At 38.8% G+C, this 26,376-nt stretch overlaps 1 protein-coding gene across 1 annotated transcript; it reads left to right on the top strand.

The window, feature by feature from the left end:
* The first annotated feature begins 8,330 nt into the window (after positions 1-8,330).
* LOC110681513 lies at positions 8,331-9,834 on the top strand. Its single transcript, XM_021857436.1, has 2 exons — positions 8,331-8,514; positions 8,580-9,834. The coding sequence occupies exons 1-2, from the start codon at positions 8,456-8,458 to the stop codon at positions 9,739-9,741; spliced, it is 1,221 nt and encodes a 406-aa protein (XP_021713128.1). The 5' UTR covers positions 8,331-8,455; the 3' UTR covers positions 9,742-9,834.
* The last annotated feature ends 16,542 nt before the right edge of the window (positions 9,835-26,376 follow it).

The following is a 26,376-nucleotide window of genomic DNA, read 5'->3' as shown; positions in this document are numbered from 1 at the left end:
GTCCTTAATCTGTTACATCGCATACAAAATTTGAAATATATTCATACAAATAGCGTTACGAGGGCGTGAGTGGGTATCAAAAATTCATTTTTTTGGCGTTATGAAATTTGTGAATAAACCCTTATATCTTCAAGTTGACAAAATCTCCCCAGAATAAGACTCTGGTTGCGCTACTGACTAAACCATTAATTGAGATGGATGCAAACAGCAGTGCTGGTGCCGCGCCGTTTCCTAGGAATTCATGTTTTAGTGTTCCCCCTTATGAAGATTCCTCCAACGATATAAACAAGTCTGGAGCTCGATGTGAAAAGGTCGTAAGTAACAAAAGTAAAAAATCGCGTTTATTTCACCATTTGGTAGACTCTATTCAGCTTATCATGCTGGTAAAGTATCATATCGATATCATATTTCTTCTAAAATAAAAAAATAAATTGACACTTTGACGTAATTAACAAAAAACAGGAATAGTAAAAATTTGTTCATTCGTCCTATTGCGCATAAGGTCCAATGTAGCAAAAACACCAAAATTTAAAAAACGCGTATTCGACCTTTTTTCTTTCATCTTGGGTTTACAAAATCCCCCCATAATCAAAACCTGCTAGCTCAACACAGTTAACCATTTACTGGAGCTCGATTTGAAAAGGTCGAATGTGACATTTTTGACTATCTGAGATAACTCTCCATGAAGTTTCTCAAACAAAATTCAATTCCTATTTCAAACAAATAGCTCAAAAGTGTTCAATATACGTATTAAGACACAAAATGAAATCCCCTTCAATAAACTATCGAACAAAACCATGAAAATACACTCAATTTATTGATTTATTATCATAAAAAAGCTTTCCGTCGATATAACATTGTTTGATGTTCATTCGACCTAATCGATACGACCTAACGCTAGTCACCGCTGCACTTCGAACGGGTACGTTCAGACGTTTGACATCTGAAAATGTCCATACGTCAAAGTACGATCGGACTGATTGGTGTCCAGTGAAGTACATACGACCCACCGTTGTAAACAAAAATAGAGAATTTCAAAGAATTTCTGAAGTTTTCTGCATGAAGGTATGTATTTCGTGAAGTTGGCAAACGATTTATGCGATCAGCGATGTTGCTCAGAGCAAATCCCCATCTGCGCTGAATGTCTACTGTAGAAAAAATGCAACGGAAGCGATTATGGATGGGTTTGTCGGATGGATAATGGATTCATTGTATTGAACAACAAACAATGTTATATCGACGGAAAGCTTTTTTATGATCATAAATCAATAAATTGAGTGTATTTTCATGGTTTTGTTCGATAGTTTATTGAAGGGGATTTCATTTTGTGTCTTAATACGTATATTGAACACTTTTGAGCTATTTGCTTGAAATAGGAATTGAATTTTGTTTGAGAAACTTCATGGAGAGTTATCTCAGATAGTCAAAAATGTCACATTCGACCTTTTCAAATCGAGCTCCAGAAGTAAATCTATCCGACAGCCGCATCCGTTGCATCTTATGTAAAGTAGACATTCAGCGGAGATGTGAATTTGCACTGATCGCATTAATCGCTTCGTCAACATTATGCAATACATATTCGTTTATGCAGAAAACTCCAAAAATTCTCTGAAAATCTCTATTTCTGTTTACATCGGTGGGTCGAATGATAGATATTATTGGGAAGTAAACGCAAACAAATTTTGTTGTATAATCTACCGAATCCATGGTAGAATTAAGAACTGCACCAACGATTTTCAACCGACTACAAAAATCTGTTAAGTTTACTATAATCTGGTGAAAATCACTGAGCAGTGCAGTAAATTTGACTATGCCCATAGTAGCATCCACGACAAAGCATTGTATTTCAATCCATGACACCCACCGTACAACACAGTGTGGTCAAAAGTATGATGCTAAACTTCTCAAATCAAGAATGTTTCTAGTCAAAAATACTACAACTCTGGTTAAATCAACAGAAAAAATTTTCTTGTGTAGTGATATTGACTATGTTTTGGTAGAGTTAACAGATTAATGTAGTCGGTTGAAAATCGTTGGTGCAGTTCTTAATTTTACCATGGATTCAGTAGTTTCTACAATAAAATTCATTTCAGTGTATGCACTTCAACAGAAAAATTATCGCCTATCTCGATGCGTGGGAAATTTCTTGCAAGAAATGCTCAAGAAAAGCATTTTTCTTTGATCGCATTATGCAGTTGAAAACAAATGTCAATTCAAATGGGACTCCCTGTAGAAAATTACTTGACCATTTCTTTCCGCAGAAATTTTTACTTTTCTTTAGCTGAACAGCATACTTAGCTTATAGTACAAGATAGAGATTGTCCACAGACAAACAGACGTCACACTCTCATCATCGTCCATCAATCACCTTTTTAACGGTCGATTCAAAAATATGATAGGTGGCCAATCCATCACTCGCAGCGCTCGAATCGAATTTTTGTTCGCATTTGACGTTTACACACTACCGCCATCTATAGGCCCGTCGGCCAAACACGCTAATTTTAGCATTGGGCGTACATGTCGTCGTGACTACGGTTTTGATTGAAATTTGTTCTAAGTGTTACGTCTGTTTGTCTGTGGATTGTCACTAGTGTTCCCATTGTTTGGCTTGCCGAACCATCCTTGCATCTGGTGGGTACATAACTGTCAAATTCAAACGCGAATGAGTTAAGGCCAAACATTTTGTTACTTTACAACAATTACTTTGAAACTCCGCTCACGCTCCTGTTTACGACACAAATCTCAATCGTTGTTGAAAATATGCATTTAATATTAGTTTTAATTACTTGGTATACAATTTACTTAGGGCTCATTCACAAATTTCATAAGGGTTCATTCATTTATTTCATAACGCTGAAAATGACCATTTTTGACATCCACCCACCCCCTCGTAACATTTTTGTATGAATATTCTACAAATTTTGTATGAGCCGTAACATCATGAAGACACCCACCCACCCCTTTCAGCGTTATGAAATTTGTGAATGAGCCCTAATGCGTAGTATGCACCTGAAACGTAAAGCGCTCAAGTAAAATTTCTCCTTCTTACCGAAGTAATTTTGACAGCTGATCCAATATTTGCGAAATGTCACTTTTACTTGCGGAATAATTGAGTGGCACATTTTTCCGTACGGAAAAGTGACAGCTCCATTTGATTTGTACAGCAGGCGTTACCGATGTTATGAAATCAGCTCTACTTCTCAGCAGCGTACAGCTCAAGTAATTTCGGTAGCGGAATCATTCCTTGACCGTTTCTTGTCCTATCCTTTTGCACAGTACTTATGATCAGCGTACCGGCCATAACACTGAAAGGGGTGGGTGGGTGTCTTCATGATGTTACGGGTCATACAAAATTTGTAGAATATTCATACAAAAAGTGTTACGAGGGGGTGGGTGGGTGTCAAAAATGGTCATTTTCAGCGTTATGAAATAAATGAATGAACCCTTATAGAAAGAATACAAATAAACTCTTAATATTGCTATTTTTGTGACGATTTGTGTTTTTGAAAACGGCGCGCAGCAGTGGCAGTGTAAACATTTGGATTCTACATATTTTGACCTATATGGCGGCAGCGGAGCTGTCCCGTGTTTTGCTACTTTTTTTCAGACACGCTTAACAAGATCCACGCAGCGCATGTGTTCGAACTTCACAGAATGAGGCAACCAATGCAGAACTGGCTGAATGAGTGAATATTGTGTATAAGTCGCACTCATTCTGTGAGTTGCCAATGACCAACTAGTTGTGTGCGGCTCGAAGGAAACAGAAGTCATCAGTCATTTCCCGCTCGGCAGCAAACAGTTGGCCATTGGTAGGATGAGAAGTTTTCGGGATTTTTTCTGTAAAAACCTTTACTGCGGGCCGTGTTTACAAAAAATGAACGATTTCGTTGTGCATTCATCCACTTCGTGTTCATCCGGTGAACATTCGTTGTCCGGATGTCATTTAATGTAAACATTGCCCGCATTTAGAGCAGAAAAGAAAAATAAAGTCGAGGATAAAAGAAGACAGTGGATAGGTCCATAATGGAAGATTTTCGAAATTTTTTTGGAAGAAATGTGGATCCGGTGGATCCTACACTCAGAAACACGGGTATTCAGCGTATTCATAGAATTACTTAATTTTAGTAATTTATGACTATTTTCTATCTGCCTCTCTTTCATTCTGTGGGAAATTTATATGCTATTTATTAATTCGCCTAGGCTGAAGCATCGCAAAGCTTCAACCCCACATCTTGGACATGCCATATCAACTGCAGCGATTGACAGTAGTCTGGATGTCCCCAGCCCGATCCGTCTGACATAGCAAATCCAGCCCTCTGTCACCATAGAAAATGTTGTATTCATCCATGATGATGGATAACAGTCGGAATCCCAAGGATTCCAGTCGGATTCCCAAGGATTCCAGTCGGAATCCCAAGGATTCCAGTCGGAATCCCGAGGATTCCAGTCGGAATCCCAAGGATTCCAGTTGGAACCCCAAGGATTCCAGTCGAAATCCCAAGTAATCCGGGCGGAATCCCAAGTATTCCGGGCGGAATCCCAAGTATTCCGGGAGGAATCCCAAGTATTCCGGGTGGAGTCCCAAGTATTCCGGGTGGAATCACAAGTATTCCGGGTGGAATCACAAGTATTCCGGGTGGAATCACAAGTATTCCGGGTGGAATCACAAGGATTCCGGGTGGAATCATAAAATCCCAGAATTCTCCGAAATCGATAATATTACGAGGGATCGATTATTTCAAAAACTTCTATCGGATTTCCAATAATTGCATCAGATTCCTAGTATTCTTATCAAAATCTTGAAGTTTTACCCGAATCCCAAAAACTTTGTAATTTCCACTTCATGCGCATCAGATTTATATTTAAAACTCCCAACAGAATCTCAGATCTTCCACCGGCTTGAAGTCAAATCGAATAACAGCGCACACGCTTAAATAAATAAATTCTAAGATGCTTAAAACTCATACTAAAATCATATTCGGTCCATTCACCCCATGAGATGCATATCTTTCTTTTATTCTTTCAAAGTATAAATGATATTTAAGAATGATAATGCATAATGGGGCAATTTAATTTAGTTGCCGCTATTTTTGTTTACATTTAAAATCGAATGCCAGGAATATAAAAATCACATAAAGTAAAAAAAAGGTTTAAAAAAAATCATATTTATTTCGTTAAATATCAGTATACTATCGCTTTTTGAGTCCTACGACAATACAGTGTTCCGACGTTACATAAGTTGCATGAGTTTTTCCTAGGTGTAATCGGAACGGAATCCTTGACAGAGTCCCGGTGAGTATTAAATACCTTCCGGCTCGCTTCCCGGTATACAAGGGCGTTGGTGGACCTTCCTCTGGAATCAAGGGGGAGGTCACTCTACGCACTTCATTTGGCACAGTTGTGTCTTCAGAGCGCCAAGGTGTGCCAAGCGTGCCATGCTTGCTATAATACTACATGCTATGAAAAAACAATGAACTGAAATTATGGAAAAATGGTCTCAGCAAGCATTGACATGTTTAATTTTTTTCTGGTTTGCCTTTCGAATTTTACATTACTTCCCCGTCATTGTTTTTCATGGGCGGTAGTTTTCCGGGATACATTTTACCTGGAACCGTCCATAAATGACAGCAGTTTAGGGGGGAGGCAGGTCCGTCACACTCGGGTTCAGATTGGGTACCACTTCTAGTACTGCATTTGGTCCCTCGGTAGTGCAAAGGGTACCCAAGTTTGACAGATCGCAGTACACTTTGAACGGCATTCTAGATTACCTTATGAGCCATAAAATTTTGAGCAACTGCAAGGGACATGGGGGTCTTTAATTTGTCTTTGGGGGAGGGGGAAGTCTACGATTTTGTGACGAACCATGTATTAAGTATAGGAAATAAGGGCTACAATGGGGGAAGGGGTGTCAAAAATCTGTCAAAAAAATGCTACGTCAATTATGGACGTTCCCTTATCGCTGGAGAAATAAACTAGAAAGCCAAGACAAGTTTACGTAAGACTTCAATGGGGAGGTGTAGAAAAAGACCCATATGAATTCCAAGGCAACATGGAAACTGTTGCATGGAGCATCAACGGTTATGTGCGGAATCGTGGCGCAAGGAAGAGGGGTGCGAAGAGTTGGGAGATTATTACGGTGAAATCATTGCGATGCAGTAAGACGTATGTCATGCGTGGATTACTGTAATCCTCAGAACACACAACGACGATAATATACCCGAAGATCTCCAACATGTTTTACCCATTTCTTCGTCTTTGGAAGTGAACCCGAAGCCAACGCGAAAGTTTTATGAAATTCGTGTTTGACAAATGACAAACAACTCAGAAAACTCAATGGTTGCTAGGACGAAAATTTCAGTTCACTGTAATTTTTATAGCAACCCACTTTGGTAAGGTGTGCCAGTCAGTGCGCCGAAATGTGCCATACCTGCGTGAGGCACAGTGCGTAGAGTGACCACCCCCTCGTCAGGAATCGCCAATTAGTTTAATTTGCCAGTCAAGGGTGATTTGTAGAGTAGAAGATAAAATCCGCTCCCGAGGATGTCTGCTTCGTTTAGCTTGATGATCACATCCGGAAGGCTGAAATGAATCCAATTCTTCCTACATGGTCTCTTATTATTTACTGTAGTTTTTTTTACTTACCTGTGGGACCCTGGAGTCTTATAATCATCGATCTATCGTATCACCACAGACAAACAGACGTAACACTTAAAACAAATTTATTCTAAATCCATCGCCCAGTTTACACTACCATCATCTGGTGAGCATGTTGCACGAAAAGGTGTTTCGTACAACAAGACCGGCAGATGGCGGTAGTGTGAAACGTCAAACGCGAAGAAAAACGATGCGCGCGCCTCTGGTTGTGAGATTTGTAACATAGCGAATTTGAAATGATCGTTAAATGAGTGGTCGATGGAAATTTTATCAGTGGTACGTCTGTTTGTCTGTGGTATCACCATCGATTCTATGAAAAAATCTCGAATAAGTAGCCACATTTTGTTTTCGACGCGAGCAGCAGGAGTTGAAACTGTAAAAGAAAATGGCCAAGTCCCATGTGTTGCTCATAGGACCCATTCATTAATTTCATAACGCTGAAGGGGGTGGGTGGGTGTCCTCGTAGCGTTACAGCTCATACAAAATTTGAAAAATCTTCATACAAAAAGTGTTACGAGGGGGTGGGTGGGTGTCGAAAATGGTAATTTTTAGCGTTATGAAATTTATGAATGAACCCATAATAGTCGAAAAGCATTGCAAAAAATAATTTTCTAAAATGCATGGCAAAGTATAAAACATATGTTGATGGTGCATATTTCATATGCTGGGCAATGCATAAAATTAAAAAATGCAACGACTGTAATAATTAACACCCTAATTAGTATTTTCGAAGTTCTCCGTGCAACTTTCGCGCAGCTATTGAGCTCTCGCCGAGCGGTGTCACGAACACATGCGCAAATTTGCTGGTTGAAAATACTGCCATATGATTTTGCTGGGAACAGCTGATCTTTGTTTATATTTTCCACCAGCAATTTTTAAGTAGTGTTGGTGACATGTACCGTGTATGTACACGAGCGCAGAAACCACTATTGCGGCGCTTATATTAAATCCACATCCAGCGGCGGCGGTAACGCGCAGAAGATATGCGCGCAATTCAAACGCAACGTCAAAATTCAAGTAGACTTGGATTTTTTCGTCCTTCAAGGACACAAATGTTTCAAATTTGCTAAATCTGTAACATTTGGTGATTTTCATTATCACTGCGACATTTTCAGATAATCGCATTAAGGCCCATAGAGCTTAGTGACATTTGAACACACGAAGACTAGCATACGCTCGTCATACACAGTTTGTTTATGTTTTCCTCAAAGAAACTTGCACACGCTTTCCAGACTCATCAAAATGCATATAGAAATATTACCCAATTTGAAAAATTTATACACGGATTCTGGGTGTTTTTCGAGACAGAGTGCATATTGTTTTCCTCTAAGGTTCACAACTACATCTACACTAGGGCACCCATACCATCGGGCGTGAAAACCACTATTCACAAATTTCATAACGCCGAAGGGGGTGGGTGGGTGTCCTCATAATGTTACGATTCATACAAAATTTGTAAAATGTGCATACAAAAAGCATTACCAGGGGGTGGGTGGGTGTCGTAAATGGCCATTTTTGGCGTTATGAAATTTGTGAATAAACCCTTACGTGGATTTATCTTGCAGAGCACAATATTTAAATTTGCTCACCCGATGCTTTCCGTAAGCAGCGCTATATCTTTTTCTCCGTGTAATGTGCTTCGGTTTCTGACGGAAACCGAGCACTTTTACCCACTACCTTTTCAACAAGACCGCGACGAACGCGACTGCAAAACAAAACAACAAATTTCTCGTTCAGAAATCCCGCAGAAGCTTATGCGGCAAATTCCAGTCAAAAATTTGGACGAAGCTGGTTCAAGAAGATGAGCAAACGCCCGGGCCCTTTTGCGGATGATGTCTGCAGTGATGATTACCTTGAGCTGTAAGTATTTCACTAGAATATTCAATGAAAATTGACATGATTCTCCACTCTTTGAATGACGGCAGGCCTCACGAAGATTTCGCCGCATATTGCCGGTTGTGCTTTTCCATCTCCCAGCTGGAACCGCTGTTTGCTTCGCGGAAGGACGAAAACTACCAGCTGATCGGGATGATCGAAATGTGCACCGGGATCAAGCTGAGCCCGAAGACGGACAGCCCCTCGTCGATTTGCCTCCAGTGCCGCATCATGATGGATGAATTCATCAGCTTCCGGAAGCTGTGTCAGCGCCTGAATCGAGTCTATCGGCGCAAAAGGAACGAAATGGACGCGACTAAGGGAACAGCGGGAGCTGTGAACTATCACCAAAGTGCGACAATTATTGCAACAGAATCGCAGGAACTTCCCATGGAAGCAGTGGTTTCGGATGAACCGATAGCGGCGGAAGGCGTTGCGGAAGATCCGGCTCCAATGGAGATAACGGACGAAATGTGTGCTACGACTGTGGCTCCTGAACCATCCGCCCTGGAAGCTTCCGTAGTGGCGGAAGGGGTCGCTCCGGAATCGTTCATTGTCCATGAATTGTCTGACGAGGACGAGGACGACGACGACGTGCAGATTACGGCCGTGGAAACGATTCCGATTGCATTCGATCTGAGCGAAGATAACGACGATCCGTTCATCAAGATGGCCAACGATTGGTACTGTTGCAAGGCGTGTTCCCGCCTCTACCAGGCGTTTCCCCAACTGGTGGAGCACCTTCGCGATGTACACCCGGACAAGGCGGCGATATTGCGCCAACGATCGAAAGAATCCTACTTCCGGCCCAAGGAAAGTGACCTGCAGACGGTGCAGTACGGATCCGGGACCTACATCAAGTGTGATCTATGTGATGCCTTCTGGAGTAGTAAGGTCAACATCATGCGGCACCGCTGGAGGTATCATGGAGCATTCGACGATTGTCGTAAGATTATATGCCGGGAGCCGTCCTGTAAGTGTTTCTTCATGGAGACCAAAGCTCACAATCGCCACTTGGAGATTGTCCATGGGCGCAAGCGCAGGCAGAGGAAAAAGGCCGCTCCGGAAAAGACGAATGGCGCATCCGCTGAGAACGAGAACGGGAACAATGATGACGATGATGATGATGTGGTACTCGTTACGATGGATGAAGACGCCTCACAGGCCAGGGCATCGCCGATTGTGGTGGAGGTCTACCCGATTAATGAATGATGGTAAGTGGATCCACTTTATTATGTCATGGGATATTGTATGACTTGTACCGTTTTACTAGATGTCCATCAATAATATAAATTCAAGGACTGATTCCGTGTTCATGATGTGTGAAAGAACTCTTCCCTAATAAGCAACTTCACCGGTGCACACAAGAGTAATTTGGGTAAATCATGGCCAAAATTATTGTTTACCCTAAATGATCTGCTCATACTTTGATATTGATTAAAAAACTGTTATAACTCAATTAGGATTAATTTCGAACCGTTTCAGGATCGATAAAAAAATACCGTTGAAGACAAACAGTTTTTGAGTTCATGTTTGTTGAATATTCTAGCAACGGATGGAAAACAGGTTTGTACGTCATAAGTTGATGCGCATCTAGCTCGCCAAGAGGGTAAAAAATCGATGAATAATTAGAATTTTAACAGTTATTGGATATTCCAGCTCAAACATTTTTTGTAAGTATGCTTAGAAATTCATTTTCCGATATTCTTTTATTTTTTAAAGAATACAATGCAATATTACATTTGGAATTCATGAAATCAAATTTCTATTTAATGGAATAATATTGACTGGTATGTTATATCTGAAACGCTTTTTCCATGCCTTTTGCAAAAATTTTATGTATGGCTCATTTGTTCAAAAAATCTGATCCAAAAATTTCAAGATATCACGAACGGATTATTTTGACTCTCTTTATTTTTTAAATGTGAATCGCACCAACAAAGCTAGGAGTTAGCCTAAGCCCATCAGTCTTAAAATTTTAAAGAAAAAGTAGACGCATACTCATAAAAATTCCTTCATAATTAAGTGAACATAATTAGGTAAAAATTTGACAGCATAATCAGGTAAAAACTTTACAACTGGAACAAATCCTATTCCCATGAATATAAAATCATGACATTTGTTGCTCAATTCATTCATTTTTCACACACAACTTTCAAGTTCATTGAGAATCCTTTAGATACATGTCATTTCTGAAAGTTGGAACCATAAAACTCGATGAAAAGGACTTTTAAGCGAATACTACTGTCGATTTTTTTTTTTCAAACAATGGCGTGAATGAACGGTGTTGACTATTATTGGATCGAGTGTTATGAAGATTTGTTTTGCATTGAAGAATCTTTATTTCTATGAAAATAATGTAAAATGCAAGAATCATGTACGGTACAGCCTAAAACTTTGGTAGCTTGCCTAAAAAACATCTCCAAACAAGATTTCATCAACAAAACTCGTACCGTCAAGCTACCATTCACCGTGCATTTAAGAAAAATTTGCACTTCAAAAAAATCTATAACTTTTCCAAATAATTTGTAGCGTACTAAAATACCACTACGTAGCGTGCAATTATATCGTAATTCAGGGAAAAATCTAAAACTAGTGATACATAACAAAAAATTACTCAAAAATTATGTTTGCAACTCTCATGTTAAGGTCGCCTCGTACCGTTCTATGCAGTGTTGACCAGACTCATTTCCCCGAAATTCGAATTGTGAAGCCATGAACTGTTATAACTGTGCGTTGTATTCCTGAGATGGAGGGGGAGGTGGTTGGGCTTGAGTATTGCACATGGGATCCGACAATTTCGATCTCGGTGGGCCGCAATTCAAGTTTCGGTGAAATGATTCGGACTCACTCACTCACTCATTTCATTTCACCGAAACTTGAATTGTGGCTCTCTGGGATCAAAATTGATCGATTTTGTGTGCAGTACTCAAGCTTAACCATCTGCTTTTCTATCTTAGGAGGATAGAGCATGATTGTAGTAGTTCGTGGCTTCGTAGTTCGGAAAATGTTATTTTCGGGGAAATGAGTCTGAACAACACTGGTTCTATGTCACCATTTACCGTGCACACTAGTGCACCATTCACCGTGCGTATAGTTTTCGTTATGATTTTATTTCGTATCTTGAAGAAACGTTGTTGATGGAGCAACTATGTTGCTAGTAGTGTGCGCAGTCATTTTTGAATGTATTCAAATCTTCTTGTACAACAAAAACGTAAAAAGTTCAAAACTCGGCAAAATATTTATTTTTTCACTAAAACGTTATAAGAGGTTTGACTGTATTGTCCAAATCATTCCATATTCACTCAAAAACTAAATATGAAGTAGTTAAATCACGACATAACAATAAATCTAATATTATCGAATAATTTCATACCTTTTACACTAATGCACGGTAATAGGAACCATATATACTGAAATGGGTCCATTCACCGTGCATTTGGGTTTCCACTGAGACACAATAAAAAATTCTAATTTGCAAAATCTCAAAACTCATACGATGAAATACATCTTACTAATAGTATCCACAGTGAAAACTTGTTGAAATTTTGAAAAATTTCATAATCTAACGTTAAAACGAAAAATGTGAATTTTTGGTGTTTCTACTAAGAGTATTGAAAAATCTCATTATCAAACAGAATTCACATGATTTTGACTGCATAAACTAGGTTTTTCAAAATGCTTTGTGACAAAAACTACTGCATTTCATCAGTTTTATCTTATTTTGCTGACAAAAGAATAATTTGTGAAAATTGTATGAATATTTTGTAAGAATTTGAATATGTGCACGGTGAATGGAGGCCGCACGGTGACTGGTGACTTAACGGTACCCATGAACTCATTTTGTTGCAATAATTCAGTATCGGTTAGACATCAGGAAACTTTTTTCAAAATTGCCTACATTAAGGCGTTTTTCACAAAATTCTTGATTTTTTTTAATTATTTCCAGAAATAGAGTTGTTTTTCAAATTTGGAATGCATAGGTATTCGTATTCAGGGAGCTGGAATTCAGTATGTAGAGTAATTTCAAAAACTCACAATAATCGCATTGACAAGTGATTAATTTCACTTTGAATCCCCCCAGTTTTTATTTTAGAGATTATTTTCAGCACTAGATCCACATTTGTTAGAAAATTTCTGTACATGAGCCGATGAGGTTTACCATCGTACTTGTTTTTCTGTATTCAGTTGTTTAGCATTGTCAACATTAAAAATAACAGATAAAACAAACCGGTAAAAAATATCCATTTCAACCGAAACTACGGTATTCCTGAAAACCTATTAATGTGATGCTAATAACTGTAAGCTGAGAAGCAGGCTCTGTCCCTCTGAGGACGTAATTCCAAGAAGAAGAAGAAGAATTTCAAAACACATGGAGTTTTAAACCATGGCACAATTGCGTCTCTTACAAAGAATTTCTGTTTATTTTAAAAATTGGCAAAATCTGATTTGGCGATGTCATGTGTAAAAACTGTGATATACGTGATTTATGAAATTAACAATTTTACTTAAGTTAGTTATGCAAATAAAAGAAATATGTTTTAAATATAATTTTCTCGGACATCACATTGAACAAACGCATTAAGAACATGCACTTTAAATGATTAGGAATAGAAGGTTATTGAAAAGCGGGCAAAAATATTCGAAAAAATGATAAAAATTGCTATTTTCAAAAGGCTTAAAATTTCAAGTGCGGAAATATGCGGAAGAGTTTTATGCTGTAACTGATAGATAACATATGTAAGTTTCACACTGTGGTCGAAACTTTGCCGGATATTGCCGTATAAGGTAACTTTTTCAATACTGAAGTTTACGAAAAATGATTAAAAGTTTGTTGTACAAAATTGCCTTAAAAATAAACAAATAAAAAATATTTTTTGGAAAATTTTATGCAGAAGCTCTTTTTGTATTCATAAACAAAAAGTTCAGTAAAAATATATGTTTATTTTGGAAAAATTGTCACATGTAAACAATTATTCTGATTATATAATATAAACAAATGAAAAAAAACCATTGAAAAACCTGTTTTTTTAACTCTTTTAACATTTTTTCAAGGTTATATGACGTCTTATCAATGTAGCCACAACATGCGGCATACTATTAGCTATGTTCAAAAAATATGGCGGGGTCAAAAATCTCAATTTTTCAAATTTGAAATTATGGCCACGAATTTGTTCTAGGTGCTCTTCTGTGCGGTGGTCCATTTTTTGGTCCAAATGGGCCTGTCAAAAATAATTAGACCATTAGATTTTTTGTAGAAATTCACGTAACAACCACCGGAGGAATGCGCATTAAACATATCGCAAAATTTACAAAGCAGTTCCTGGCAGAGTTTAGTCATCCTGGAATTGCTGGCGGACTTAGGAATTCTGGGATTCATGGAGATATCTCTGAAGAAATCCTTGAAATCTTCGGAGGAATTCCTGGCGAAAATCCCCAGAGAAGTGCTTGAGGATTTCCCCGGAGGGATCGTTAAAATCTCCAGGAGAATTCTCGGAGAAAATCACCATCGAAATTCCTGGAGGAAAACTCCGGACGAATTTTCTGAAAACATCCCCGAAGGAATTCATAGAGAAATTCCCGGAGGAAATCCCCGAGAAAAATTCTGGAAAAAAAACCCCAGGGGAATAATTGAAGAGAGTACCTAAAGGTTTTCTGGGGGGAAATCTCTGGAGGAATTCTTGGAAAAAATCTCCGGAGGATATCCTCGAAGGAATTCCTGGGGGAAATCACCGGAAGAGTTCTTGGGGGAAAACCTCGGATAATTTCATGGAAAAAAATCGTCAAAGGAAATATTGGATATCATGCTTTTGAAAATCCACTGAGGAATTCTAGGGGGATATTCCCGAAGGAATCCCTGAAGGAGAACTCCTGAGGAAGTCCCTGAAGAAAAACCCCGGAGGAATTCCTGGAGGATATCTGGGTGCAAGTCACCAGCGAAATAAGAAGAGGAAATATCCGGATAAATCTTCTGAAAAAATCACCGAAGGAATTGGAAATGTCCTGATGAATTTCTGGTGGAAATCCTCGGAGGAAATCTTGGAAAAAGTTTCGCAGGAATTTCTGGAGAAAATCCTTGAAGTATTTCCTAGTGCAAATTTCCGGAGAAATCCCTGGAGGAAATACCCGTACGAATTCTCTTTGAAAATCCTCTAAGGAATTTTTGAAGAAATGCCTGGAAGATTTACATAATGAAATCCCCAGATAAGAGCTTAAAAAAATCTGGAGGAACTCCGGAGGAATTACACGAGGAACTCTGAAGGAATTACCGAAGAACGTCTAGAGGAATTCACGGAGAAACTCTTGAGATTTTTTTTTTTTGAATTCTGGAGGATTTCCCGGAGAAAAGGTAGATAATTTTCCGGAGTAACTCCAGGAATATACGTAGTGGAACTCCGGAGAACTACTAGAGAAAATCTAAAGAACTCCTGTAGAAATTCCGAAAAAGAAATCTAGGAGGAAATATAGTGGAAATCCGAAGGAATTCCCGAGGGAGCTCCAAAAGAATTGGATGAAATCTAACTCTAGGAGGAACTTCAAAGAAATTCAATAAAGAACTCCGAAGAAATTCCATTTTTGGAGGGCCTCCAAAGGAATTCCTGCATGGACTCCGAAGCAATTGTTGGAGGAACTGCGGAATATTTTTTAGAGAAACTTCGAAGAAATTCCAAAAGGAACTGTGGAGGAACTTTGGAGAATCTCCAAAGAAAATCCTGAAGGAGCTCCGAGAAATTCTTGAAGGAAATTCGAGAAACTTCTTTCCCGGGTGAGCTCCGAAGGAATTCCCGTAGTAACTACTATTGAATTCTCAGACGAACTTTGAAGAAATTCCCGATGGAGCTCCGAAAGAATTACCGGCAAGTGTTCTATAAGAATTCCTGAAGGAAATCCGGAAAAAAAGTATAGGGGAATTCAGAAGGAATTCCTAGAGAAACTACGAAACTATCTATCAGTCGTAGGCCGTTCTCGTTCGTCATCCGGTAGACGCTGAACGTTCCAATCGTCGGTCTGAACTCTTCGCCAACCTGAGCGTTCAAATCTGCTATGATGATCTTGACGTAGTGGCTTGGGCAGCGCGTAAAATGCGTCCTTGTTATTATCAGTGCTTCCGCAGTGTAGGCTATACACGTTGATTAAGCTGAAGTTAATCGAACCTTTGATTCTTAACTTACACATTCGTTCATTGATCGGCCACCACCCGATCACACGCCTTTGCATGTCATCGATCATTATAAAAGCTGTTCCCAGCTCACGTGTGTTGGCGCAGCTCTGGTAGATGGTATTGTGCTCTGCAAGATAAATCCACGTAATGCGATTATCTGAAAATGTCGATATACTGTCGTAGTGAAGAAAGAAAATCGATTCACCCAATTTTAGATGCTCCAAAAATCGGTTCAAAAAATCGATTAATTGAAATGAAAACATCGATTTTCGGAACATCGATTCAAAATCGCCCAACGCTAGTCCCATACCAGGAAAATAAAGCCGGACAACAATGAAGTGTGCACCAAAATTCTTAGCAAAGTCACTTCTAACGATTTTACTTACCCCTTAAAATGAAACGGTTGGTACGGTTGGTTGTCCCCGTTTCTTCCTTTGTAGCGTCTGTCATGTTATTCATACGTGAATAATCTGCATTGTTCGGTTGGCTTTTGCTAAGTGCGGGCGTATTGAATTTTGATAGGAGTTTTCGAACATGTTTTCAGCTTGGTGATTTGATTACGGAAAGCGAAATACAGAGGAAAAAGTGAAATTGTGCTTTTGAAAGAAGAAACACATCCAAAAAGTGAGAAATATTGATCTGAAGAAATAGTTGTGAAGGAAAAACTGCGGCGACAGGACGCTGTTGCCCAGAGCAGCCATTTTGTTCGGGGGAAAAATAAAACGAAATTGTGGTGAAGTGAGGTTAAGTGCAAAATGGCGGAACCGCCAGGTTCCGAAATAGGAGCTGTTGGTGGCTCCATAGCAGAAGATGGGGAAAGGACAAATACTCAAATGAAGGATGCGAGGATACCTGGAAGAACCTTGGAGAACATCACGTACACGTTTGCAGATGCGGCTCCATATCGAGTGTACATCGAGCTGAAGGGTAACAACAAAACAGCAAAAATCAACAAATTCTCTGTCGGAGCTGCACTAAGAGAAATTGAAGGAATCCGCGGACATATCGTGGATATGAAGTATGTGGGACGCTTCAAAGTCATGGTGATCATTAACAATTTCCTCAAAGCCAACTTGTTGGTAGAAAAAATCAACACGCAAAGTACAACCTACAAAGCGTACGTCCCCAGTCATTTGGTGTCGATGACAGGCGTAATTGCAGGGGTACCGATCGATTTAACAGACGACGAAATCCGAGACGGACTGGACTCCGAATTCACAGTATTACGGGTAAGTCGACTACATCGTTTTGCTAACAATGAAAGAATCCCGTTGGCACGCATCAGTGTAACTTTTCGTGCTAACCAACTACCGGACCGTGTGAGGCTATTCGACTGTCCAGCGAGAATTTTGCCTTTTGTGCGAAAAGTGGACCTCTGCGAACACTGCTTGAGGTTCGGCCACCGCACACTGAACTGTAGAGGATCCCGCCGTTGCCACCAGTGCAGCGAGCAACATGAGGATGATCAGCAATACGAGCGATGCGAAAATCCAGTGAAATGCGCTAACTGCAAATCAACCAAGCACACGACAGCGGAGAATAATTGTCCAGAAAGGAAACGGCAACAACACATCAATGAGCTACGAGCAAAAAGGAATCTCACCTACATCGAAGCACGTGAACAAGTACCTATGCTGAGTCAGAATCCATTCGAAATACTATCGAACCTGCAAGAATTCCCGAGCATGGCGCAAACGGTCGAAGCAAATGTTGACAATCTCAAAAAACAATGGGACCAAACCAACATACCTCGAGAACCTGTCAAACCGGCAGTAAAATTATGGAAGCCAAAGGAGTCGAGCAAAGACAGAAACAAGAAGGGAACTAAACGACCAAAATCAAACGGCGATTCTGAAGCGGAGGACTCTGTGAGAGAGGAGTCTTCAAGGAAATCCAAGCAACCGTCAAGTAATGGAGTGTGCTTAAACAACCCCCACAAAACTACGGATGTCGAAAAAATAATTAAGGAAGTAACTGAGAAGACCACCGAAAACGTGAACCTGCGGTTCCAGGAACAGGTCATGAAATTCTACTCCTTGTGCATCGAGCAGGACTTACCAGCAGGCGTAAAAGAAAAAATCAAAGATATTTCGAGGCAATGCTTCGATTTATCGAAAACTATTGCTTAATTGCCTTCGATCATCAAAATCCAGAAATGAAGATCGTGCAATGCAATATACAAAGCTTAAAGAGTAATAAATTGGAACTTCAAAGAGTACTGGCAGCAGATGGCTACGAAGTAGCACTGTTGTCTGAGACATGGACCCAAGAAGAACTAGAAATGACGACGAAATACCGTATCTCAGGATACCACCAAATATTCAGCTCCCGATATGACAACTATGGAGGAGCAGCTATTATGCTTAAAAATTGTTTCAACTACTACCCAATAGGGTCCTAAAGGCAGGGTGACCAGCGCACCGGGAAATCGGGAAAACCGGGAAAAAGCCGGGAATCACAATTCACCGGGAGAAAACCGGGAAATATACGGGAATTTCAATTAACGCCGGGAAAATGTTGCATACTAGTACTTATGAAACTGTTTAGTGATTTTTTACTGTAGATTTAACATTTGATAGCTAGTCAATAAAGTCAGGGTATAGAATATGGAAACATAATAGTCTAAACGAAGACTTGTGTTAATTCAGTAATTAATTAGCCAATAAGTGAAAATTAAATGAAGAAAAATCTTGCGAATGCTGTTTCTCATGGCATTTCATAATACACAGCATCCTTAGGATAATATTATTGCAACCATTTTTAGGAAGCAGGAAAGGAAAGTTTACCATACTTTTCAAAAACATTATTTCTATGAATTTGATATTTAAATATAGATATAACATAGCTTCTCTTAGGAATTTTGAAAAATATCTTTCCGAATATATTTGGAATATTTAAACCTATGATCATGGTAAAAGATTTGATATTCGCTCCTTGTTTTATAATATAAAATAAAATATTATAAAACTTTAATCCATTCCAGATTTATAACTATCTGTGTTAATTTGTCAGAAATAATTGCACTGAGAAAAACATTCTATGTTTTTGGGGCATATAATATATTGAATTAGTTTCGAATGATTTATGAATTTCCATGATGATGAACGAAATTTTCGACAATTTATGAACTCTTTTTGAAGTCTACCAAGGCTGTGTGGCTGTTTTAAATTAAAACTATGGTTTATTCTTCAGTTGGCTAGATATCATGTAAGCAGTGGTCAAACTTTTAGTGAAACTAAACATTTTCATAAAAATAATAAATTCCACGCTTAAGTTAAGTTTGCCGTAAAAAATTCTGCGACAGAATTGACCAAGAAATTTTCTACTGCAAGCTCCGTTTGAAATAAAATTTCACCTGCAATGAAAAAAAAATGTTTTGGGCATTTCTGAAAAGAAATTTAAAAGTCGCGGCAACAAATCTGATTTCCGTTTTTTTATTTACCCTAATAGTATGCTTTGGTGTGTGGCCAAAAAAACTCGTACTTGAAGTCGTTTGGAATGGTAAAAATTCTCGTAATTAATTTTTTGTTGTTTATTTTTGCTTATAATGAAACCGGGAATGTTTTTGAAATTCCGGGAAAAAACCGGGAGAAAACCGGGAATTCGAAATTGGCTTTTCACTGGCCACCCTGTAAAGGCCTGTCCCAATTTTAATGCCAAACGCTTAAGTTTAGGCTAAAAACACATGTTTACTCAATTTTTTAATTTTTTCTTTTGTTTAAGTTCAAAAAACATTTTTTTTAGATTTTGTCACACTCCTTAGCTTAAACTCAAATTTTGGGTGTATTTTGCTTTCCGTGTCCCTTCCAAAATGTCAGATAGAAACAACCCCAGTGTTAAAACTAAATGCCCTGTGGTGTTTTTGTCGATTGAGCGAACGTCAAACATGATCAAAAATGTCAAGCATTAGCATTAGCATTAGCATTAGCATTAAGCATTTCGCACAAATTCGTAGGTGGTACAGTCCTAGACCATTGTATGAGGGTTGCCTCCTTCCCATCCGTTACCAAAGTCAGAAATTTGGGACTAACCTCTAACTCTTAGACAAGATTGACGCATCCTCCAATAGCCGAGAGCTGTCCTGGCCACGTCCTTGCGAAAGCTGGGGAATGGGAAAGGATGATTGATTGAACACCTACTTAAGAAAGATGCAGAGAACTCTGCGACCTCTCATAGGTGTTACGGGATGTTGTGGAATGTTGATGGAAAGGGTAGTGCCATAGGATACGTTTGGTAAACGTTCTGGCCAACAAATGGTTATTATTTACGCATTGTGATCATGCGCTGCTGATCAGAACAAACTCACCAAATTCCTTTTTAGAAACTGCAATCCGTCGCTCCTCTAACAATGTGAGCCGCAAACTTCTGCTTATCAAAATGCGCGCACCGCACGAAAAATCGACTAAAACTGTAGTTTATAATCCATCCCGAATCGACCATCCACGAACCAAAATCAAACGAATTCAATTGCTGCAGCTATCACAGAGCAATCTCGAGCAAAAGGCAAGCAAATCGAATAAAAAGTAAAACAAAACACCACTAATATCTGAAAAAAAAAACACTTTTATCACTTTGAAAAATATTCTCCCACAAAACATTTGCACGTGGCATCCGCCGAATCTAATTTTCAAGCCGAAACGAAAAAAAAAAATGCGAAACGAGGTAAACGTGACACAAACTTCAAAACGCAGCCGCCCGCGCGCACGGCTTGCTGCGATCCTCACCAGCCGTAAACTTAAGTTTTTTCAAACATGATCAAAAATGTCAAGGTTCATTTATGGACCCAATTTTTAAATTAAAGTTTAAATATGATGTAGACGTTATTTGAGCGGGAAAAATTGCTGAAATAGTTACAGTAACATGCTCTTTCGTGTCATTAAATAAAAACAAGATTTCATTAAACATTTTAGGACCCAATTACGCTGCCTGCTGTATCGGATTATACTCAGGCAGTAGCCATAAAGATTGCCACAATCGATCTTGTCGTGGCATCATTATATGTGAGTCCTTCAATTCCGAATGCAATCTTCGAAGACGATATTGTAAAAATTTTCGGCTCTCTTCGATCCTTCAGGAAGATCGTCATAGGAGGCGACCTGAATGCCCACCACATTGCGTGGGGCAACGAAATGACCGATAGAAGGGGTGAGATGTTGATGAACGCGATTGATGGGCATAATTTGCTTTTGTTGAACGACGGTTCCTGCACATATATACCAGTGCAGCTGAATCAGAAAGCGACTGCCATCGACTTAACTATATGCACACCAGCAATGTATATGGATTTGAAATGGAGAGTGTTAGACTTCAGCATTGGAAGCCATCATCTAGCGGTTGAGACAGTGGTCACCGCGGACGTACCGAAACAGAACGTGCGCTACGTGTACGATAAGAAGGCGATTAATGAAGAAATGTCCAAACTAGATGGAGACGATTTGCGAAATATAACAGATCTGTTTAAAACCGCTAAAGTGGTTTACAAAAGGAATAGAAGAAAGGATAAAAAGACTCCAAAATTTTGGTGGTCCGAAGATGTTGACAAGGCTTGGCGGGAAAAAACGGAAGCTCGCAGAGAATTCAACAGAACATCGAATGAAAGGACGTTACTCAACTATAAAAAGAAAGCAGCGATTTTCCAGAGAGAAAAACGACAGGACATATCGAGAAAATTACAGGAATTTCCGAACGAAGTGAATCCATTCACAACATCGAAGGAACTCTGGAGTAAAATTGGACGTTTGACGGGAAAGAAGAACTATCGGAAAGAAAACAACCAGAAGAACGCTACGGAATTGCTGCTAATTATGATTTGCTAGATATGGAAAGCTGGCATAATATCCTGAACAAAAAAAAGAAATGCACAGCGCCAGGCGAGGATAGCTTAACGTACGAAACGCTAAGGCAGCTGAGTCCGGCGGCGACATCCAATATCATTGCGGATTTGAACAACATGTGGAAAAGTGGGTATGTATTGGAGCCGTTGAAAAGGATAAAGGTAGTGCCGATCCCAAAACCGGGAAAGGACCAAAACAGTGTGGCTGGAAAGCGCCCTATTTCTTTGGTACCTACATTGACAAAGGTGGCCAACACAGCGGTACTTGGAAGACTTCAAGATTTCATCGAAGAACGGAGTTTGCTACCGAAAACTTCTTTCGGGTTCAGAAAAGGTATGTCTACGAATACATGTCTGTCGTTCGTGGTGAACTGCATCAAGAAAAATAAAAGGGAAGGATTTATAACGGCATTAGTCTGTATCGATTTGTCAAACGCTTTCAACGCGATAAAAACAGACAAGTTAGAAGAAATTCTTAGTTCTTACCTGATTCCAAATGAGATCAATATTTGGATCACTGCTTTTTTACGCAACCGGAAGGTGACAATGCAGTTGAGGACGGGATCGGTTTCCAGAACCATCAGCGACGGACTTCCACAAGGTGATGTTCTCTCGCCAACGCTCTTCAATTTGTACACGGTTGGACTGCACAGTATATCAGGCGACGGAGTAATACTGGTGCAATTCGCTGATGACTTTGGAATCATTGTCAACACGCTAACTCAGAAGTACCCATTTAATGGGTTCCATGTACCCATTTTTATGACCAGTACTGAGTTGTCAGAAAAAGGGTATTTTTTAAATGTCATAAAAAGGGTACTTAATCCCCTTAATGAAGTTTATAGTCGATAACTAATGATGGGTACATAATACTCATGCTGCTTTGAAGAGCAGCAGTGCCATTTTCCAATTGGCTGTGCGTTGGCGTTTGTTTTTGTAAAATAAATATTTTTCTTTCCTGTAACTATTTGTAAATGGGCAATAATATTGAACACATCTCTCAAGGTAAGTAATTTTTGGTTTGCTTAAAGGATCGTTATTTTCATTGTTTTCATTCTAGAATGAATGCTGCTTACAACATCCGAATATGGCTGTGACGCAGACAATTTCGGGAGCCGATGTCCAATGTGCGAGGTTGGATGTGAATAGGAAGAATATCAGGGAAGCGTCCTGTAAAATATTGGCTGTATGGTCCATAGAATGATCTCCAATAAAGAACATAAAGCATTACATGATCCTGATAAATAATAAATATTGATTGTTTCATTTACATTAGTTTGAGATTGTTTTAAATTAATTTTGTGAAAAACTCGACTTAAATGCAGAGCAAAATGAATGAAAAAAAGAGGTTTTTTTACCCATTATTGTGAAACCAATCAAGAGTGAAAAATATCCATGTTTTGAAGTTTCGGTCGAATACTCTTTAAAGAGTAAATGGGCCGTACCCATTTAATGAGTTAAGCCACTTTAGTTGGAAATGGGTACGAAAGTACCGATTAATGGGTACTTCCAGGTTAGCGTGAAGGCGAAAAGTACTGGCCAACTGAACGAAAAAGTACAGACGACAGTTGATCAGTTCAATGAAAAGTAAGGTTGTTTCCGAGATACGACCGCCAAGTTGACGTTGGATAACGTTAGCTTCTCTTATTTCCTGGTTTGAGACCGTCACGAACTTATGAAAGATTTGTACTGTTAAAAACCTAATCAATTCTCACACTATTTGTTGTATGTTAATTATGACTTATTATTTACGGACATTGTGTGTTATTATTTGCTTGGTTCAGTTAACACTTCAACACCGATAGAATTGGTCAATGGAAGAAGAAGCATTAGCGGAAACTCTTGCTCTCCAATCAAATATTCCAGTTGAACGTTAGGTCCACAAATGATTCACTAAGATTGATTGCTCTAGTGGGTTCCAGTTTTAGGTTGAGGTACTTCTCCATGAAGTCCGCGAACTCCATGTTATTTTGTTTGCTCATATCGATGTTGAAGTTGCCTGTCACGATGATTGGCATGGTCTCCTTTTGATACTCGAAGTTCCACGCCATAAAGAACTTCTTCTGCTTCGTCGTGGTATCCGGGAAAATGTGCCTCTACATCTACCAGTAGTGCCCGACAATTCATTATAGTGATCTCGGCAGCGCATATATCACCATAATCATCTGTCAAGCCCAGCTATACATCATAACAGGTGCAAATATTGATGCAACCTGCAGGGAATCAACGGTGTTTGTGGTAACTATTCTTGAATTGTGTTAAAGAATGTTTCTCTCTATGAAAATAATGTAAAATTTAAAAATCATGTACGGTGTAGTATTGACAAACATTCATAAACTTCTAGTTCTAAACAAGGATTTGATCATGGTATCAAACCTGGAAGTTTGTAAGGATGCTTAAAATATATCCCCGAGCCCGATTTCATTTTCTAAACTCGTACCAATTAGCGCATACGGTTGAAATAATTTAATTTCTGTTAGATATCAGGGATTTTCTTAAGAAATTGCCTACATTTAGGCGTTTGCATTGCAATTCTTGAAATTAACTAGGGTGCCGGTACCAATGGTTGTAATGTACCAGTAGATTGGACTATGGAATAAAACGTACATTTTACGATAAACACGATATGTGCTATTTTTGGTGGTTAGATCACTAGAGGCGATTTGCCAATTTTCAGCTTTTTATTTTATCAAAAAGTCATATAAATAATTAAGTTTGTGCAAAGAATTTGCTCCCTTGCACCAGTAGTTGCCGTCGTGTTCCAATAGTGGATCAACGGATGGAAGCAGTTTTTAAAATAGATGTATAAATATGTAGAAAAGTTCCAGAGATGATCTTTATGCTTCATTCAAAAGATATTAGTTGCTGTTCCGAGGGAAAAATGTTAAACCTATGTAGAAATTTAGATTCCCGAACGTCTACTACTGGAGCACTAGCGCAACTACTGGAACACGTGTACCAATAGTGGCTCAAGCGATTTTATGTTAAAAAATAGTTTTATCACTCTTTTTATATTTTTCCCATATAGTAGAGGTTGAAATCTTTCTGTTGACGCCAAAAGATCTCTGTTAAGGCTTTTCGTTATGATTTTTACAGCTTAGGTAGTCCACTAATGGCACCGGCACCTTATTCATTATTTCTTTAAATATTGCATTACATTCAAGCCTCCATGAGTCGATATTGAAGGGACCATCGACTCATGGAAATATCTAGTCATGGAACAGCTATTTTTTGGAAAGCTGTTTGAAGGGACCATCATAGTAATCATGATTTTATGTTTTTAGTATGGTTCCATGATTCGATATCGAGTGATGGAACATCGACTCATGGAGGGATGGCTGTATTAAGAACTTTGCAAGAATAATCGGATTCAGGGAGTTGATATTCATTATGTAGAGTCGTTACAAAAAAATAACAAAAATCGCATTGACAAGTGATCAATTTCACCCCGAAATGGGATTCCTCGATTTTTTTTATTTAAAGGATGATTTTTAGCACTAATAACACATTTGTTAGAAAATTTTGGCACATGAGCCGAAGAGGCTGACCGTCGTACTTGTTTTCCTGCATTCAGTCGCTTGGCATTTTCAACATCATTGAAAACAGACAAGAAAAACCATGAAAAATTATCAATTTCACCCGAATTTACGGTACATGTAAACTTTAAAACGTCAAAACCTTATAAAAGCAAGAAAAATGTGCTTTTCTATGAAAAATAAGACATACCTCGATATATCCCAATTTTTCAATAGTTTAGTCGTGAAAATCAATAGTTTTCATTATTGTAATAGATTCGTAAAAAGATTTCCAATCGATTGGTGCAAGAATCTTGAAAATCTATCCTGGCGTTAGTAAGTTATTAACAGTCAAAATCTAACCACTTTTCGTGACGCGGACGATTTTTCGTTTTTCGAAATTGTACCCCAGTATGTTGCCGTAAGACGTTATCCAACGTCAAAAAGCGGAGGAACTAAACTTCAAAGTCAACTCAGAGAAAACCAAAATAATATTGTTTACAAATAACAACAACTCACTGACTGTTCACCTAGATGGTAGTCCGATTGAAACGGTCACAAGCCATCGTTACCTACACTGTAAACTCAGCATTACCCTTTAAAGAATAAAAAATGCCCATTTTTTGCTGATATATGCAGCTGTCAAAATAATGGGTATTTCAAAATTTCCAATAATGGGTATTTTGTGCCCTTTTACATATTCCGTTCATTTACCCTTTAATGGGTGAAAAAATACTTGACAAGAATCGGTCGGCAGTGTTTGGGATGTGCTGCAAAGTTTTTTCCCGTAATATCTAAATAAGTTAGCAGAAATGCGGGAACGTCCAAAAGGTAGGTACATGAATTGCTTTCATTGCCGTTTCATCTATAAAACAATCCGATTTTACAGGATACTTTGGCTGCAGAGTACATCCCGTGTGAATGTTCTGCTCTTTGCTCTACAAGAATCTCCAGCGCCATTTTACAGGTCCAAAACAAACTCAATCCCTGATGGATGAAGAGGATGCATGGAGATATTGATCGGAATAGTATATTTTATTATACATTGAATAAATTTGTTTATATTTATAAGATTTTATTGTTGATTATTCTATGAAAATGAATATAAAAATTAAATAAGATTTTCATCTACAAAAAAGAGTAAATTTTACTCTGTTTCTTAAAAAATATGTTTTGGATAATGGGTAAAATTTACTCGTTGATCTGACGTACAAGCTAGTGATCCTTTATAGAGAGATAAGCGGAAGTAAAATGGCATGATTTGGCAACAGACCAGCAGTGCTGATTTTGCTCGGCGTCGAGAATAATACTGTAACACGGACATGACTTCCTCATTG

This window comes from Aedes aegypti, chromosome 1 (genome assembly GCF_002204515.2).
Source record: "Aedes aegypti strain LVP_AGWG chromosome 1, AaegL5.0 Primary Assembly, whole genome shotgun sequence".
Taxonomy (NCBI): Eukaryota; Metazoa; Arthropoda; class Insecta; order Diptera; family Culicidae; genus Aedes; species Aedes aegypti.
This window is presented reverse-complemented; position numbering and strand designations above follow the sequence as displayed.